Source organism: Mya arenaria, chromosome 12 (assembly GCF_026914265.1).
Source record: "Mya arenaria isolate MELC-2E11 chromosome 12, ASM2691426v1".
In the NCBI taxonomy this organism is placed as follows: Eukaryota; Metazoa; Mollusca; class Bivalvia; order Myida; family Myidae; genus Mya; species Mya arenaria.
The window spans coordinates 7,329,068-7,350,729 of NC_069133.1; the positions used below are offsets into that span (position 1 = coordinate 7,329,068).

General features: G+C 35.0%; 1 protein-coding gene across 1 annotated transcript; it reads left to right on the forward strand.

Annotated features, from left to right (window-relative positions):
* Positions 1 to 10,986: 10,986 nt before the first annotated feature.
* LOC128211729 (uncharacterized) lies at positions 10,987 to 14,519 on the forward strand. The gene is made up of 2 exons (XM_052916758.1): positions 10,987 to 11,033; positions 12,725 to 14,519. The coding sequence occupies exons 1-2, from the start codon at positions 10,987 to 10,989 to the stop codon at positions 14,517 to 14,519; spliced, it is 1,842 nt and encodes a 613-aa protein (XP_052772718.1).
* Positions 14,520 to 21,662: the final 7,143 nt, after the last annotated feature.

Sequence of the window (21,662 nt, forward strand, 5' to 3'; positions counted from 1 at the left end):
TACGATGCTTGTGGTTATTAATACAATTAATATAATTCTCGTAACCAAAACCTACGCTTTATACTACAATAAGTTTTTAATTTGGATGACGTGTCTAATAGAGAAAACCAGTGTTGGCAATACTGATCATGTAATCTTTGTATAACACTGTTTAGTTGAAGAACATAAATGTCATTATTGTTCCATAAATAACTAAAACCCAAACTATTAAGCAATTGCTTTACCTCTAATGCCCATGACCCAAGAATATTATTATTCACTTGATCCCAATACACTTCATGTACCAAAGAACCGTGATGCTTAGTTAAAATTTTGTACCAATATTTCAGAATTCGCTCTTTACGTGCAATATCTAGGGGAAAACTCTCAAGCTCACCATAAACAGAATCGTTTGTGGTTTGAATTCTCACCTTTAATACCTGTTTAAGAAATTTTAAATATATTCTTTCCATGTCAGGGGCTTTATGAGAACCCCATATTTCGGCTCCATAATTAAATATAGGCATGATCATGCTGTCAAATAGTTTAAGTTTTTCATTTATCCCCAGTGACACAACGTCAAAAAGTTAATTCAGTGAATAAATAGCCTTTAATGCCTGGTCGGCTAAAGCCTTTTGCGACTGATAAAATTTGCCATTTGAATATAGCGTGACTCCTAGATATGAAAATTTTGATACACAAGTAAGCCTATTATTATTGTAAAATATATCAATGTTTTCAACTCGAGTTCCCAATTTGCAAACCATTGCTACAGTTTTCTTGGTGTTAACAATGATATTCCATTTTTTACAATAATCATGAAGCTTGTTTAAAAGTATTTGTAGGCCAGAAGCAGAGTATGAAAACAAAACAGTGTCATCTGCAAACAACAAAAGGAATATCTGTATTCGTTAAGTGACACAGTATCAGCATCATCATCATAAATATGGGTAGACATGTCATTTTATAAACATAATGAACAGAAGTGGCGACAAGGTTTCCCCCTGTTTAACACCCATATAACTTTTAAAATAGTCCGAGCAATTGCCACTTGAACGAACACATATTTTGACAGACTTATACATAGATTGTAACATTTTAACAAATTTTAAGGACACATTATTGTTGGGGAGCTTAAACCATATGCCGTTTCTGTAAACTAGATCAAACGCCATTTTAAAGTCTACGAAAGCGCAATAAAGCTTTCGTCGTTCATGTTGTATAACTTTGTCAATAATTGATTGTAAAACAAAAATGCAATCAACTGTACTTTTATTTTGCCTAAACCCAAATTGATATCCATCAATGATCGATTATACATCGATTTAATCATTATAAGATCATCTTTAAATTATCATCATTTAAGGCATACAGATACAGCACATGCACCAGTTTTAAGCACCAATGTTCTCTTACAATATTGTTTGTACATTTCTTTGTATAAATTACATTATTTATTTTGAACGTTACTATCCTTTAGTGTTTACAAGTCATTATTACAGAACATGAGATCACAGGCTCTATTTTTTGTCTTACATTTAGTATACATGTGTAAAATATACACAAAAAAGATATCATTTTCCTTCTAGTAATCCTTTAGTAACAATTACAACAAGCATTTGAATATTGTATATATGTTTAAGAAGAACAGTTTCTTTCAGAGAACTGAGAAATGTAGATTCTTAATGGTAAGAAGCAAACGGTAACACGTTTAAAAGAACACTTTTAAATCGAAAACATGAGAAGTTGAGAACCAATCCTTTAGCAGTTAATTTACAAAAAAACTGCAATATGGTACTGTAGTGACTTACTGACTTGATAAGAATATGACTAGATAATTTAACATAGTAACACCTTAAAGCTGCACTCTCATAGATTGAACGTTTTGACAACTTTTTTATTTTTTGTCTTGGAACATGCCAGTTTTTGCGAAAATTCATGGAAACCAGTTGAGACTGCTGACAAAAATTAGATCGCAGATTTTAATAATAAAGTTAAAAAATGATGTTATATGCATTCTTCTTAAACCGTTAGTAACGGTTTAAGCCATAAAACATTAATTTTCGAACGGAAATATGAAAATCTACTATCTGTTTTTTTGTCAGCTGTCTTATATCACTGGTTTGCATATTTTTACGTAAAAGAATTGCTCTTTCCAGGACAAAAAAATAAAAAAAGTTGTAAAAATGGTAAATCTGTGAGAGTGCAGCTTTAACATTTCGACTGTTACCTCCATTGTTTCTATAATCGATTGTTCAAATTTCACTATCGATTGTCGCCGACGTATGCTTTTTCGATCAATTGTCGACTATAATCGATCATCGCACAACACTAATGTTGTTTATGAATGAACCCGAAATCTTTTTTAAAATAAATGTGCAGAAAACACGGTATTGCTACCTTATGAGACCATAGTTGATCGCAGTAAATCTTTAGCATTCACCAATCATTTGATATTTTTGCATGTTTAGCTATTAAATACACAGTTATAATATTGTTAAAAGTAGTTAATATTTTCCATAAATGCATTATTCAGTTGGTAATTGAGGGTGTATTATGTTTGTTTTACATGCGTATGTATTGGTTTTGAATAAGAGTGTCACTTTAGTGCACAAAGTTTTGATAAAAAAGTTTTTTAGTTGATTAGTTTTGAAAAATAAAATCGTTTTTATGATAAAAAATATCATGAAAAATAAAATTTAGAGCTTTATTATTAATATTTTTTTTAAAGTAAATTGAATTATTTGAGGCTTATTTGAGGCTGTGATATTCAAAATGATGTTCGAATTAGTATCTTCCAGATGTTTGTTCATAACAGTAAGTAGACTAAATATTTAAACAAATGTTTCGTTTTTTAAACCGGTGCAAGTATAACATCTATGTGTGAGTCTCTTTACTGACTAAAATACAAGTTGTGATTGTTTGAGTTCCCTTATCATATAAATTAAATTTCAAATACTTATTTGCAAAACGAAATTCATAGTGACATTTTTTAACAAAACAAAATGTTTCAGAAGTCCATTTTGTAGTAATCAATAACTGATTTTATGGACATTGCAAGGCGTACAACGTAAGTGACTTTTCCTTAAATTCAGTTGAGATAACGCGTTTATCACACCATGTGATATTAACCCAGGGGCGAGCCCAGGATGTGACGTTCGAGGGGGCAAAAGTTGGGGGTGTAACTATTTGACTTGAGGCTCTCCCTCAGAACCATAATATATTTGGTTTAAAATAATGGCAGGGGGGTATTGAGGGTACTCCCCCTCGAACATTTTCACAGTTTCTTGTCCGAAATGGTGCACGTTGGGCATATTTTGTTCTCTTATATGGACATAAAAAGAGAAAACTTGGACGATTTCAGGGGGGGGGGGGATGCCGCTCCCCTCCCCTCGTTCAGCTAGTGTAACCCTCCTCTAAAAGACCCGGCCTATACATATATACCTTTAAATATCAGTAAACAAAGAGTATATAGTATCATACCAATTAGCAAACACAATATTTACTTTAAAGCAAAGAGCCATTCTAGAGAAATATGAGATACGAATGTAAAACAATATCTGTATTAAAACTTTATGTACATTAACAGTAGTTAGATGAGTTGAGGAGATCACAGTGATTTGATGGGAACGAACTCCTGCTTTGGTGTAATTTGACCTGTACAAAATTTAGTGACATTTAACCTAAAAAAAAATCTTCAGATTTTTCAAAGGGGTCACTCCTACGAACTATCTAGCATAAAATAACTATAAATTACAACAGTTTGACAATGTCAGAAAATCCTCTATTTACAATGTGGACAGTGTTATAACGTGAAGCAAAATACCGCTCGATTCGGAAATGATTATCGCTGAAAGTTTGTTATTTTCATTTCAATTTTTATAAAACCTAGCGGAGGCTAAGCGGGAAAATGTACACAATACTCGGTAACTGAGCGATATGTTGAGCAATTTTTAGTTTTTTGTTAAAAAAATCGTGGGCAAATGCTGATAATAAGCAGTATGATGGTGACATTAAGTTGTCATATATGTCTTTTAATTGCTGTAAAATATATAACCGATGCGCATAACTATTGTCTATGTAAACTGATATTGCAAAAGGGGTTTTAATTGGGCTCATGTCAAGAAGGAGGGAGGTCGGCAATTGTTCCTCCAAAAACTGCTATTCGTTATAACTAAATAGTTTTTGCTTTTCGTCATAACAAAATAAAAACATTAAATAACTATATGTAGAGTGTGCTTCATTTGTAGGTATGAATATATCCTGGGGAAAGAATATTCATTCCGAGACTTCCTTTATATATATATAAACAACTTTTTGGACCATAAAGCAATTTGCTTTTCGCTATAACAAACAATATTTTGTACTGCTTAGTATGTCACTCAATCTATCTATAAGGAAACTTCATGATTCCAACAACACCTTGCACGTTCTACATAAGCATTTCTTGTATTTTTTTGACAAAAATGGAGTTTATGCGTCGTCGGTAAGTTTGAATCGCACCTATTTCACATTGATTGTTTTTCAATTAAAACCCTTAAAACAATTAAATGTAATTTAAACATACGTTCACTGAAGTAAACGTTGCCATTTTTTTTATTTTTTCATTATCAAACTTGATTAAATGCATATATATTGATACACATATCTTAAAGTGGATACTTCAGGTATAAACCTTGATGTCGAACATCTAAAGCAAAACCATGTTTATCGGCACATTAAAGAGGGTCAATGATTTAATCTAACAAAATGTTTTATATTTTCAGAATAATGCGAAAAATGTTTCATGGGAAACAAAAAAGCGGATTTAGAATGAAATGTACCGATTCAAGTTCCACCTTCATCACCATGGCCCGATTTAGAAGGCGAACGAGATGTTTAATGTCTTGAACTCGTAACAGAACACTCAAAAACACACGATTAACCCTCGAAATACCACATAATCATATGCGCGTTTAACGCGCCGGATAAAATATGGAAAGTATTCAATGAAGTCAATTTCCTACAAGATATTTGAAGACTCATTAAAATGGTATGATTCGGAAAACACCTCCGCCATGCATTATTCTGAGGAGACGAAAGATTTCTACCGGACTTATTTGGCATGTTCATTCCCTGCTGTGCACCCCTTGTTTATTGCATTGGGTCACAGAAGGCGACACTTTCCTGTGTATTTGTTTATTGACACAGGGGCATTTAGAGCTGAAACTTTAAGCGTATGTAATCTCATTGTCGCACTAATACATAATCAATTCTTGCATCATTTGTATATCCAATGTATTTATTAATATATATAAATATAATATATTTCAATTTACTTTAAATACATGTTCAGCATTGTAATATCTAAATTGTGAAGCATCATGGTGTAATAATATTAATGGGCTATTATATACACATATATCATATAACATTACTCTTATTCTTATTCTAAAGCATTGTAATAATAATAATAATAATAATAATAATAATAATAATAGCTGTATTATAATTTGAAAAAGTAAAAAACCAAAGACTATAAGACAAAATAATTAGTTCATTCCTATAAAACCTCTAGGTCACTCAGATCTGAGAACTGATAGACAGCAGACAGCAATTAAGATTAAGATCAAAACACAGAAGCTATATACTGTACACTAATTGGGGAGGTCACTTATAGATGACTTCAACTAGGCCTTTAAACGCTCTATAGTGGTACTAAGGTTTTCCATATGTTAGTTTCTTGGGTATTTTCTGGCGAAGCAGCTTGTAGTCCTATGTCTTCATCTAATTCGTTGCTTTCAGCATTCATTTTAATTGTCACATACCCGTGAACCTCTGTACTGACTGAATTTTCATTATTTCGCCGCGACTCACTGCACTGTTTCTTATGTTCAGGTAAAATTAATAGTTCACGCTTCTGTTCACGTGGTATTTAGATGGATACACTTTTCTGGGCTCAAGTTCGTCCCTGAAGTGAGAAAAGTCATTGACTTTAAATTATGATACACATCACATACCAAACTGAAAGACTCGTGATCATTAGCGATTCCTGGAACTAAAAACGTATTCCCTCAAGGCTAAACAATTGTGCAGAAGTTTGTTTGCATTTCACCAAAATGTGGGTTATGTGCTTGCAATAAACAAAATGGGGGATAAGAAACAAAAAATCGACCAGGAAACGTGTACAGTTTTAATAGCAATAAGTTTGGAAAATAGGAATATATACATGCAAGCACAGTTACAAAATGCATATATCGATATGCCATATTTGGCGAGAAAATACGAAAAAAATGTGGATGAAATCAATACGGTTATTGGTAAACATTGCCTCCTTAGCCACGATCTGTTCAATAATATTTTATCTTTAAGGTTGTGATACCTAACTAAGATGTCGATCGAAGAATACATTTTTCGCCACATACTGGACGCAACCAAACGCGCTTGTGTGATGACAACTTCCAAAGTAGTTGGTTGTTTGGTTGTTTGTCATAGTAAAAAAGTGTTGCTTTAAATGTCGTATTATTTTTTTTATCTATTTTTCCGTGGAAATATTATTCCCATGAGTGCAAGAAGTGGTACACAAAAACAAACCATGGGCAGATTGTTGAAGTCACCTCGTGATTAATGATGTCTTTGTTAACTTTTAAACGTGGAAAATATGCTGTTGCGCTCACAAGTTTAATTTAATCAAGTGCATCTGATACGGTGGTATCAAATTGCATATCACACATGTATCCATGAACACTTGAGAGTAGTAAAGATAGGAAAGTAAACAACAATGACGGAAACAAGTCTGTTAACTTTAAATAAAGTTCTGTATAATCGGCTCATTATGTTCCAATATATATATATTTCAAATATCTTGACTTGTTTTGTTTTTGAAAAAAATAACATCACAATTGTGTTTATTGTAATATTTTCGGGATCTATAATAAGAATTCTATAACTGAATGTATCTTCACCATAGAAATGCTTCGTTGTTGCCCGTTTGACCATTTCAACGGAATGTTCTAACAAATGCCTATTAATGAAATGAGGTTTGCCTTGCCTTCATAGTGGCCTACTGGCGGTACATTGTATATTTTTATGTCAAATTGATCTTGCTTTTTAAAAGGTTGGATTTTATGTTTGTTTTATTTTATTTTGCAAAATTAGTCACTGAAAACTTGTGAACCACACATTGGTTATATTATCGGCGAGCAGTTTTAAACCCTTCAACTGTTTGCTGAACAGTTTGAGAGACGCAATGTGTTAAACTCACTAGAAATATTCTCTTTTAAGTAAAACGCCAAGACAGTTGCTTGGTTTGAATACTTAACGGTGTAGATTATCCAGAAAAAAACAACTTCCTTTAAAACTCCATGTGTCTGAATTGACAAACACACAATTTAAAAAAAAATCAAATATTGATTTGAATACACAGTAGCACTTGTGCGTTGATACATACATGCGGATATACACACCTGTTCTTAATAAATAGCAGTCAAACATCATATCAAATAAACATTTGAGTTAATTAACATAAAGTTCTTCCAGGAATCTCATTCTGTAATAATGGTAACACGGGTTCACAAACACATACACAAAGAAGATAATTTTAGATTTCACAAAATGCTGATCCAAACATTTTACCATATCTTAATTACTACAACTATAGTTATAATCTATAAAATTATTTTAGAGAACTCGATCCGTTCTGTCCAACGTTTCGAAGCTGAATGACTATTTTGCGCCTAAACCCACACGTGTAGAACTAATATCACGCCAGCTACTCATCAAATCAAGAAAAATAATTTCTCCTTATTCATAATTTCAAACGTAGAAAATTACATTGGCACACGGTACATTTGACGAGGTGACGTCGCACAAGGGAAGTCATACATTTGTAACCGTGGCTGGCGTTTCAAGCGCCTCCCGTTAAGCCGATGTTAGAATCAGCTGGTTGTGGAAATCTAGTGAAGTCTGCACATACGCTGATTCTCCATTCTTTGCAGCCACACAGATTGTTCATAACGCAAAACTGCATATTTACAAATACTTTTCCAAACGTTTTGGACAAAAATGATACTGAAAATGTTACTATCAATTTGTCATCTTCCGGCATTCGTTTGCACGTTATACTGAAACAGTGTCATTGCAGGAGCCTGGACAGCTACATTCCATGACTTCAAGCGACATAAGCTTTATGAGCTGTTATTCATTTAAAAAAATTCCTTCAAAAGCGCACACATAAATGAAATGCCGACTTTTGGGGCATTTAAAAACTAGCTTTTGGGAACAGGTTTGTCGTAGTGTTACCAACAATCTAACTACGGTAAAGATCCAGATACACATGTATTGGGTTCTTTGAACAGGGGACACAATGCCATGTTTTAATAAAAATGTTGAAGAGATTATGTAGTTGCCTTGGGCTTTTTACAGATTACAATAGGGTGAAGGGAATTTGATATATATGGTCACCGAAGAAACATTTCTGAGATTTATTTGTTTTTAAATCAAGTTAATAGTTTCTAAAGAAAAGTTTTCCAAAAAGACGACATGTGTTGACTCGCTCCGGATCACTTTTACTGGAGTATCTGGAGGAGTGTCACCAAAGGAGCATTCCTCTGAAGTTGGAACAGGAAGAGCAGTTTTTTGAAGGAACATGTTGACGGCGGATGGACGGACATCGGACAGACGTTATAGCTTAAGAATATCTATCACAGCTTTGTAAATATTTCATATAAATAGCAAATAAAATCAACTGTTGGTTGTACAAAAAGGGAAAAACACCGAAAGATGAACTTTTATGGTTCTTTTAGTTAAAAATCAAATTATAGATATTTTGGTCATAAAAATTACCTCGGTACGTTTGCATAGTATGATTACTGGGATGACATCGATAATTTTGTTATTCATAATAATGTTTTGCTCGTTTCAATTACGCTTTTCTGATCACTTTTCGCATGAGAATGAATATCAAGTAATAAATCTAAAGTAAATGCTTTTAATGTCTTTATTTTTAGCCGGTTATGCACCTTTAACCGTTTATCACAGTTACACCGCGCATGTGCAGAGGAAACAGGGAACTATGGAAATAGATGACTGTACCAAGTCCATCACTGTCAGATTTGCTCTACATGATATGGAGCAACAGAAAAAATGGGTAAATGCTTGTCATTTGCCCACAAATATGTACCAATACCAACTATCAGTATATTGTTAAACATCGATAGGATCAATTAAGTGATATGAACGTACACTTAATTATAATATAGTGCCAATAAGTCATATAACAACTATTTTGTAACTATACGCTGATATGAACTTTCTTTGGCCTATGGCACTAATATCTTCGATACAATTAATATTTCTTTAATTGTACGATGATATAATTGTAATTGTTTTGAAATTGATATCAGTCCATCGATAGTTTTCAAAATTAAATGATATATAATAAATATTTAGCTATTCTGTGTTATTACTTGACAATCGCTTTGGAGCACGCGGCTTCAAAAGTAAGTTTTCTTTTTGATTTATATTATTAATTAAATGAAGAGTTTTAGCTTGTATTTGAATATCTAAGTTTAATTGATTGTCAGTTAAATGTGTTATTGCAAGCATAATTAAGATTCCCAAGAGTTAAGTCATTAAGTTTAACTGTTATATAATGAAATTACGCTGCGATCTACTTGAAGCAGTTGAAGTGCACATATTTCTGACATTAGAAAATAGCCGAGGAGTTCCGAATGATCATTTGGCTGCTTGTATGTTTTCACTCTCAAACTCAATCGGAACACCTCGGCCGTTTTTCTTTGAAAACAATCCTGCAAGTATTTCGCCGGTGCATTATAAGAAGTAGTTCAAAAGAAGTAATGCACCAGTCAATTGTAACCACGCCCCCAGGTCCGGGGGTATACCGGGGATAGCCGGGGAAATGGGCCGCGTTCTTACCTTTCAGGTGGCCCCGCAATGCCGGGTGAATGCGGTGGTTTTGACTTCGCTTTAAATAGCAGGGAATGGGCTATACCTAGGATCCCTGGGGCGTGGGGGGATTTTACCATCTGTACGACTCCGCAGGGCAGGGATTTTAGCCGGGGATGGCCGGACCGAAAATCAAAGTCCCTGCTATTCCCCGGATCGCCAGCGAACTGTATTATTGCATGAATAATTAAGATTCCCAAGAATTTTAAGACCTTAGAATTAACTGCTAAATTAAAATAACTACGCGATCTACTTGCAGAGTGCTTAAATGTTAAAAAATATGACATTGTAAACCGTCCATATACATCCGATGTTATTTTCTATGGAAAGGGGCCGGGATGATCCGATTGTCGCAAACATACTTCGCACACTAATTAAAGGAAGAAAGAGGCGTACGAATACAGTGTTTGGCACATTATACACTCATCATGTGTACCCTTTACATATGTACAAAGGTCATTTAAGCAACCATTTCAACAGGTTTGGTTCGTTTGAGTGATTTTATTATAATTAATTAATCAGAATTAAAGAAATGAATACTAACACTGGTCAGCGAAGGGCATTGAAATGACTTTTAACTTGCAAATACCATACGCTTTAATGATAGAGTTCCATAATTCCTTTTGCCATTTGTCTCTCATATGACAAAACAAAGAACATGTTCAGTCATATTTTCAGTCAAAAGATAAATGAAGTAGGTCAGTATTTAGCTTTTCATCAATGGAAGTGCAAAAGTATTCTGGCAGCCGTTTAATTATATTTGGCGTAGATTTTGAAAATGACCTTCTCAAGACAATTGAAAGCGGCCGATAAGCACAAAAAACGCTTTATCAATTCTTCATAATAACGACTGTGTCTGGCGTACGAAAACAGGAACTATTTCAAATCTGTCCAGTTCCTTAAATAGTTTTATTTCCTTGACCAGTGATCGGCGAGTGGAATATGTGGCTTTTGGTATGTAGCGGCATCTTCTTGGTTGGCCGTCACGAGGTGAGCGCCGATTGCCGTCCGTCATACAAGAAATGCGTATTCGAGCTGACAATTGACGTACGGACAACCATGATGGCTGGGAGTGACCAACTCTTCGCAGAAAACGGGAAGCTATACAGGTTGGTATTTTCCATCAGATTTGCCAAATGAAAGGACAAACTGATGTCTCTGTTTATGTAAGCTAAAAGATAATAATGTATTTGCAATTGTTGAATAGTTGTATAATTCATCGCTTTATAGATCTGTTACCGGTTACCAAATTATAACCGAGTACCTGTTAAAACTTTTACATCTAACCGGTAACCGTGAATGCTCTATACGAAGTACGGATTGGGATATTCGTTCAGCGTTCGGATTATCGCATAGTCTTTCGTGATGTTCCGTAACAAATCGTGGTAGTCTCGATACTTGTCGGATTTCAGTTTGTGTTGAAATTCTTTTACAATAATGCAACACAGTTTCACTCACTGTTCTACGCGTTCTCTACGATTAAGATGCCGGATTCCTTTGAGCTAAAGTATACACTTATATTGATGTTTTAAGTAGTATTATATAAATATAGTTTTACTACGATTGCTCGACGATCGATGACACCGTATGAACGATTTATCACGACTATTGTACGAATGTACTACGTTTGATGTCTTTGATTACATGCAATACATTCCAAACAACGATACTAATAATAATATCTGTCATGTGTTTCCTTTCCGGATAGAAAAAATCCGACCCGAGGGCACCTGCGTTGCTAGGTAACGAAACGGAAACACATGATTGATATTTATTCTAGCACACCTGTTATTACTTTTTTGTGAAAAAATACATAGAAAAGCGCATTTTTGTATTTTCACCAAAAAGCGCATGCAATGATGTTTACTGACGTCATGACGCGCAGTAATTTTTATTCACTGCATACGTCAAGAAGTTCCTTCAGTATCACGTCTTTTAAGGGTTATTTTGTTTTGTTTTGAAGGTATATGTTTTGTAAAGTTAATGTTTATGGAACTCATCTATTGAAATCTCATAATTATGGTTACATAGAGTGTTAAATAAAAGAAATTAGAAGTATTACGTCACAGCGCGTGACTCATCTGGCATGGGTGGGATGCCAGATGGAGTTTTTCAGCACGGCTGAATTCACCGGAAAGGCCTATCCGGTGTGCTAGAATAATTCGTACTATTGGTGTAACAGATCGTAGCGTTTCTTGGTTTGTCATTGGAAGTCATAAGCATTCATCAACGTTCGTACTTCCGTAATAGAACAGTCATTTAAGTCGAAAACCATGCGTGGCTGTGTAAAGAAATGTTTTGCATATATTGGTAGCCATCTTGGTTGCAAATGCAAGATTCCAATTTTGTATAAGAATCAAAACATTTACAGACATTCTGTTTATGCTTTGATTCTTATGCAAAATTGGATTCTTACATTTGCATTTGGTAGCCATTTTGTCCGCCACCTAGAATAAAATCATATCACCTAGGTAGCGCGAGGCCATCAAATGGACTCTAGTATTCGATAGTCTTTGCTACCAAAGTATGAACAACATTTTCTATACACTGCCATGCAACTTTGGCTAAACTACCTCAATTAGTTGGCGAACTATAAGTTTGTTAAAAATGGGCCATGCCCTGCCGATTCAACACGATTAACACTTAATCGATTGGCCATGAACTATCATTACCGTTTCCGTGACAACGAGAACCAGAACTAGATCGCACTATGACGTCATAAATCATCATGACATATCGCAATGTTATTCCGTCGATATAATCGGATCAGAGTGAAATAGTATCTTATCTTTTTATGAAGGTATGATGTCACTAACACGTCAGCGGCAGAGCCGATAGACGACAGTGGCGTCATAGTTGGGGACGGCTGGGAGAAGACGCGGCTGGTGATCCTGGCAAATGGAAAATTTCCAGGACCGCCGATCATTGTGTACGAAGGACAGGAAGTTGTGGTTAACGTTCACAACGAGCTGGAAGGACTGGATATTACAATCCACTGGCACGGCATCGACATGCACGGTACTCCCTGGATGGACGGCGTACCATTTATAAACCAGTGTCCCATTGCATCCGGACAGTCCTTTAGATACAAATTTAAAGCGGGTGAAAAAGGAACGTATTGGTGGCATTCTCACATGGGCACACAGCGGTCAAATGGCATTGCCGGAGCATTAATTGTTAAAACGAGGGAAGAGCCTTACCCCAACGAGCACACAATGATAGTTCAAGACTGGAATCATGACGGGGACGCAAATTATGCTACTCTGACAATGGGCAAAAGCTACGACGGGAGGGTAAAGTGGCCTAGCTTTGAGGGAATTGATGGGGGAACCTGGGGACCCTTCCGAATACACTCCGTACTCATTGACGGTCGGGGTCGATATAAGGATGAACAGACCAACATCCCTATTGATACACCTCTGAAATTCTACCGTGTGAAACAAGGTGACATCTACAGATTTCGGGTCATAACGGCAGCCACTTATTATCCGCTGCGAATATCAGTAGATGAGCACATCATGAAGGTAATAGCATCTGACGGATTCGACTTAAAGCCTCTTATAACTGAGTCTTTCGTAATTTTTCCCGGGGAGCGATACGACTTCATTATAACATGTGACCGACCTGTAGCCAACTACTGGATACGTGCAGTCCCATTTGTCAAAAACCTTGACATTGCGCCCGTCGGTGACGCTATACTCCAATACGCTGGCGCGGGGAAATCCTACCCTACCACCTCTCGAAATTGCAGTCTTGTTGGTGGATGCTCCGTGGCAAACTGTCCGTTTGATTACAAATCTTTCAAAATATACAGTGACACAGAGTGCATCAGTCAGGACAAGTTCAAGAGCTCAACAGGAACGAAAGCGGCTCCTGATTACGAGAAAGGGAACTTCAGGCAGTTTTTCCTTAACTTTGGATTCGTTCAAGGACTAGCTTCTGTCAATGGTAGAAGTTTTAAAAGTCCAACGGTAAATATATATACACAACCTAAGGAGTTTTCTGCGTCCTGTGAAGATAACCCGGATTGTGCGAGAGATGGAAAAGCGTGCTCGTGCATGCACGTGCTAAAGTTTCCCGGAAACGCCGTCGTCCAGATAGTACTTACCAATTTGGTGCAATCTCAGAGCGGCAGCTTCGGCAAGAACCATCCGGTGCATATTCACGGACACACATTCCACGTGGTCAAATTAGGCTACGCCAGCTTCAATCAGACGACTGGAGAACTCGACCAACCGACTCCAGATATTGTGTGCGAGAATAAAGATGGCTCTTTCGACGAGACCTGTAAAACCCCCAGATGGAAAGACCAGTCATGGAACCGAAAACTACCGGATGTGAACCTTAATCGAGCTTTCCTTAAGGACACTATATCCATCCCGAGCGGGGGATATGTGGTGATACGGTTCAGGGCAGATAACCCGGGGGTGTGGAACGCGCACTGCCACATGGAGCCCCACAACATCGGAGGAATGAGGTTCATCATGAACGAGTCGTTCCCTGAGCAGCCAAAAGCCCCAGCCAGCCTTCCCATTTGTAATAACTTCCCGCCTGCAGAGTACCGGCGAAAGAAAATAAAGAAATGTTCCTGGTAAAAAAAAACTAGTTTTACGTTTAAGATTTTATAATGTTAAAACATTTAAAAAGTATGGAAAAATGAACTTAAACAACTATCGTTTTGTCGCAAACATGGATAGAACATAGCCTATATTTTTAAGTTTTTGAATGTTATTTTACCTCTCCTCCTTCTTTTGGAACTCTCAATGCAGGGACAACTGAAAATCAACAAAATTAAACTTTCTTGTTATATTTTGTGACTGGAATCGAATCATTTGTTTGCCTTTTGCGAAACAAAGTATATGTTTGTAATAAGTCTTGAAACAGTTTTCATTTCATTCATATAGGAAGTTTATTTCTCTGGCATTGTCCTTTGTTATTATGATAGACTAACAATGTTTCCATGCTCTTTTTCAGCTACCCTTAAAGTGGGTGATGGCGGAGTAAGAGCCAGGAATGCCCGTTGCGTGGACATGAAATGCATAGAGTAGTCATTTAAGTACGATTAAGGCATCCGATGCTCAATGACAATTTGCTTTATATCATGCCATTCTAGATACCATTCAAAATTGTATTGTTCTCTGATTACTTATATGAAACAAATGACTCTATATGCATAATATATATATATATATATATATCACAGCTTGTATTTTTGTTCAATATTTTCAACTGAAATCGGAAGTGTAATGACCCATTTCGCAAACTCCAAATACCATTCGTCAATTAGATTATGTTTTTAATATCAGATTCCAGTCACAAGATCATAACTGTTTGTCGTATACGCAGACATTTCTGAACTGATTATTCAAAGGGACTATACGACTCAGTACACTCGGAAATAACCGTTGACCGGCAAGATACTTCAAAACTTAAAAAAAATAAACGCGAAGGAAAACACAATAATTAAAAGCATCGCAAAGCTCGAATTCAAATTTAAATTACAAAATGTAAACGTTGATGAAATAACGGCATAGAATCTCGTCCTTAAAATCCGAGCGGAACAAAAATTTATCAAAATGTGTTAATGGTTCAATTTTTATATCAGAAGGAATTCATATTGAAGTAATGAACACAATACCACATACTTTATAAGTAGCAGAACAATATCAACTAAAGATACTACTTATATTATACCCTATCAAAAGGAAATAGTTCAGGAAAAATATAAACTTTAATAAGTTTAATGTTCTAATTTGTACAAGTAAAAAATCCAAATTGACACTGATTTATCTTTGTTAGACTACCCAAATCAAGCGATGAACAAATGTTATCAAGTAAAGGCCTATTAAGTTATTAACAGACCATGAATGTTTAAACCACTTGACGAAATAGAAACAACAACAGTCCATGATCAGGTGGATTTTCAATTGAGATTCATAAAACATGTTGGAACAAACTTTAAACACCATTTTTCAACCTCAATTAATAAATCGCTTACATTTGGACATTTATCGCTACTCCCTCATTCCAAAACCTGGTAAAGACTCAGAACAGTTGACCGATCAGTTAATTGAATGTACACTACAAAATCGCAACAAAAGCCATAGCGATGAGAATAAACTGCCATGAATAATAAGCCCCTTCCAAACTGGTACCATAAAAACTTGACATAGAGGAGAAAACGTTAGACTGATAAGATGATGCATATCTAAATCAACGCACACCAGGAATTTTTGAGACTACGAGAAGGCTTTTGATAGCTTTTTTTGATGGCTTTTAACTCATACGTTCATATCAAAATGTTAACGTCATTTAAACTTTGGTGACAAATTGGGTTAACCTTTTACAATAATATAAGTAGTATTACCTTTAACAATGGATATTATCTGATGAATTTAATATTGAAAGAGGAGTGCGACAAGGCTGTCCTCTGCCTTCTCGCCTATTTTTTATTATTATCGATATTCCTTTGAATGCTATACAGAAAAGAACAGGGAGTGTAGGGTATAATCAATATTGAAATTAAACAATAACTGTTTTCTGGCGACGCGACATAAATGACGGCACCGAATTCTCTTTTACTGCCCTCGTCAATACAATAGATCAGTCCGGACGGATATCTGATATAAAACCTAACACGTCAGAAATATTAGGAAAACTGCAGGACTTATTTTTTTCTTAATTGCCAGAAAAAAAATCATGTGGACATCGGATCAAGCAAAACCTCTTGGTATAATTTACAAATGTTGTAAATAGTTTCCTAGACTTTTCTCCACCAATTGCAAAATTTCAATTTTTTTAAATTAAGCATCACAAAACACTAGCTATACTTGGCAAGATGACAGGTTTAATACATTTGCATAGCCCAGATTTGTATAACAATTAATAATACTAAAAAACAAGCAAAAACACATTCTTGACGATAAAACAAACACAGGGTTCTCTATATATGGAATATCAAACCCGAAAGATAAAACGAAATTCATGTATACAAGATTACCAACTCGGATAGTTTTAAAGTAAATGAAATAAATACACTTGTAAATTAAATTAAAGTGTCCTAGGTAAAATGAATATTAGAACGCTCTAAGAAAAGCCAATACAACACACTGTATTCAATCTGAATGACAAATACGGTGGAGACATTATGTTTAATGTAATCTCACTGATGCTTTGATAGACACAATTTATTGTGGAAACAAAATCGTATTGGATATAATTTATTTCCGGACAGAAGTTAACAAGTTTTACCCAGAGAAGCCGACAATTAAAAGCATAATATGGAACAACAACACACATGAATAACAATGGTTACACATTTTATCACGGAATTGGTATGATAAAGGTGTAAAATTCATACCAAACATATTTGATTATCGTTCAAAGGACTTTTACAAATTTTGGGACATATACGTATTCATAGAACATAAACAAATAACGATTGCATTAAATCCCACCAATTTTAGCATGTATCCCACAGTCAACAGAAAATAAAAGGAAACTAGCCATGCCAATAAATGACTCACAGGATACGCTAAAACAGTCAATGCAGACACTCAAAATAAAACCAAATACATTGCTCTATGCAGTCCAACTCAATAAAGATAATTAAATCCAAATTAATGAAAAAATGGAAACGGGTCAAACTAGATGAAAATACCAGTCCAATTACCGTTTTGGATAAAATAATTAGTAAAACAGAGTGCGTATATAACTACGATAAAGTCTCAGATTATATTTGAAAAAACAAACGAGGTTCACACGATGCATTATTGAACAAAAATGGATGGGAAATACCAAGGGTATCCCTAATTCGACCATTGACTCACTATGATGAGTTAATATTATATATGGAATCCGACAATAAACAAATATTGACTTGACTTGACTTGAGGTAGATAAATGGGCAGAACATATCGCTTTGCAAACAGTACCTGAGCAGTTTCGGGCGCGTTTTGAGGTTTTAGACTGGAGAAATAACTAGACTGGAGAAACAACTAGTGAAATACTAGACTGGAGAAATAACTAGTGAAATACTAGACTGGAGTAATAACTAGTGAAATACTAGACTGAAATATAACTAGTGAAATACCAGACTGGAGAAATAACTAGTGAAATACTAGACTGGAGTAATAACTAGTGAAATACTAGACTGAAGAAATAACTAGTGAAATACTAGACTGAAGAAATAACTAGTGAAATACTAGACTGGAGTAATAACTAGTGAAATACTAGACTGGAGTAATAACTAGTGAAATACTAGACTGGAGTAATAACTAGTGAAATACTAGACTGGAGTAATAACTAGTGAAATACTAGACTGGAGAAATAACTAGTGAAATACTAGACTGGAGTAATAACTAGTGAAATACTAGACTGGAGAAATAACTAGTGAAATACTAGACTGAAGTAATAACTAGTGAAATACTAGACTGGAGAAATAACTAGTGAAATACTAGACTGGAGAAATAACTAGTGAAATACTAGACTGGAGAAATAACTAGTGAAATACTAGACTGGAGTAATAACTAGTGAAATACTAGACTGGAGAAATAACTAGTGAAATACTAGACTGGAGAAATAACTAGTGAAATACTAGACTGGAGAAACAACTAGTGAAATACTAGACTGGAGTAATAACTAGTGAAATACTAGACTTGAGAAATAACTAGTGAAATACTAGAATGGAGAAAATAACTAGTGAAATACTAGACATTTCCAAATGAAACTTCAAATAAAGAGAAAATTAAGCTGCTTTTTCTAAAATAAACGTGATGAAAATTTATCAAATGTTGTTAAGTGAAAATCGCTGATTTAATTTGTCAATGATTATTGTATGAGTACCTCCCTTTACGTACAAACAATATTTGTCATTGTGAAATTCTCTAAGACCCTCTTTGTGATAAATATTATTGTTTCATAAGCAGTGCCTCTAATAAAACGTATTCCTCTATCATAAAGACTATTGTCAAAGAAATCTTTATTACCAATCTTCTTAAAATGAATATAAAGCAATGCTTTAATATCAAGTACATCTTTAACTGTGTCAGGTGATGATTTAGCAACATAGCTATGACAACACACTCTTAATACATATAGTTATACGTCAATCCAAAATTATTATTTTTATTTCTAAATTAAAGCTGCACTCTCACAGATTAAACGTTTTGACAACTTTTTTTATTTTTTGTCTTGGAACGAGCCATTTTTTGCGAAAATCCCTGGAAACCAGTTATATAAGACTGCTGACAAAAAGTTAGATCGTAGATTTTTATATTTAAGTTAAAAATGATGTTTTATGCATTTTTCTTAAACCGTTAGTTTAAGCCATAAAACATTAATTTTCGAACGGAAATATGAAAATCTGAGATCTGATTTTTTTGTCAGCTGTGTGAAGTTAGCTAAACAAACGACATTGGATATTGGACATTCAAAATCGAATGTTGTGCTGGCACGATATTGGACATTGGACATTCAAAAGTGAAAGTCGTGCTAGCACGACATTGGACATTGGACATTCAAAATCGAATGTTGTGCTGGCACGACATTGGACATTCAAAAGTGAAAGTCGTGCTAGCACGACATTGGACATTCAAAATCGAATGTTGTGCTGGCACGACATTGGACATTGGACATTCAAAAGTGAAAGTCGTGCTAGCACGACATTGGACATTTGACATTCAAAATCGAATGTTGTGCTGGCACGACATTGGACATTGGACATTCAAAAGTGAAAGTCGTGCTAGCACGACATTGGACATTGGACATTCATAATCGAATGTTGTGCTGGCACGACATTGGACATTCAAAAGTGAAAGTCGTGCTAGCACGACATTGGACATTGGACATTCAAAATCGAATGTTGTGCTGGCACGACATTGGACATTCAAAAACGATTGTCGTGCCGGCACGACATTGGACATTGGACATTCATAATCGAATGTTGTGCTGGCACGACATTGGACATTGGACATTCAAAAGTGAAAGTCGTGCTAGCACGACATTGGACATTGGACATTCAAAATCGAATGTTGTGCTGGCACGACATTGGACATTGGACATTCAAAAGTGAAAGTCGTGCTAGCACGACATTGGACATTCAAAATTGAATGTTGTGCTGGCACGACATTGGACATTGGACATTCAAAAGTGAAAGTCGTGCTAGCACGACATTGGACATTGGACATTCAAAATCGAATGTTGTGCTGGCACGACAGTGGACATTAAACATTCAAAAGTGAAAGTCGTGCTAGCACGACATTGGACATTGGACATTCAAAATCGAATGTTGTGCTGGCACGACATTGGACATTGGACATTCAAAATCGAAATAGCACGACATTGGGCATTCAAAATAATATGTCGTGCTGGCTAGTTGTCTTGGTAATAAATATAAATTTTGGACCCATGATAGACAGAGAATTGGTGGTGGTGTTGTTGTTATTTTGAACGGTACTTTTCAAAAAGGATCTCTTCTTTAGTTTGTTCTAAACAAAATCCATTGTTGTTTCTTATATTTGGAAGACTATTTCTTAATTGTATTCGTCTATCACTAGTAATCTTGATTTTAATTATCAAAATCCCTCAACTGAAAACACGTCCACTACTGCTTACACCCCACGACCAACCCAAATAACCACACCAACAACGGCCATAACTATAACTCAAACTACAACAACAACATAAACGACATAAACATATTCTTTATAACTACTACAACAACAAATATCTCTATATCAAACGTTACTATTCCTTCAATCGCAGTAAAGTCGCAACTACCAATACAGCAACAACAACATCAACAACACACCATAAACAACGTGTTTTTTTACTTCAGTAATCACGCCTAGAACAACAAAAACAACTATGAATAGAAAAGTGGCTCTTTAGACGATTTAAATTCCCAACACTATCTTTATTTAAAAAATGTGACAGAGATGTAAAAAAAATAAACATTTTGGTAAAAAAACTCACAGGAACGTATGTGTTTGAAATATGTGTGGCAAATGAGATCCTATTATTCCCACCTGTTCGGAATAGTACCTTTTTTATGGATGTGACAATATGATACAGTATGGGTAAAATAAAGTCATAGGCATCTCGGGCCGATCGTTCAGAATTTTTTTAAAGTTAACATCGTTGTTAACTTTTAAATCTTTCCTGCTCTGGAAGTTTAATGAACTCACTTGTGATCTGCTGTATTTCAAACAATATTTGAGCTGTACTTGTTAGCATTTAAATATATCAGCACATCATCACTTATTCACGTTTAAAATAACAACGATGTCGTTAAACACGTTGTTAACTTTAACAAAGTTCTGGTTAGAGTGTGTCGGGAGCTCTATGTTTCCTAACAATGCTGAACGCAAATTAAAAAAAACGTTATAGTTTCAATTTCTCGCCGATACTAGGGGGAACACACAGCGTTTTACATGTAATGCTAGTATATCCATTTTTTATGCTACTTAAGATAATTTTACCGGTGATAATACTCCAATTCTTAACTCATTAACAGCAAATAACAAAAATCAAGCGTTTTCCGGACGTAAAAAATGCTAAAATTGTAAATATAGTTTTTATAGAGTTGCTTCATACGTAGTTTACATTTCGTAATGGTTAAAAGTTTAAGAATGTACTCACAAAATAAGTAGTTTGATGTGACATAGTGAACATATTATTAATTAAATTAACATGCATTAACTATTTTGTGATCTACAATGCTATTGTGTCAACTACCC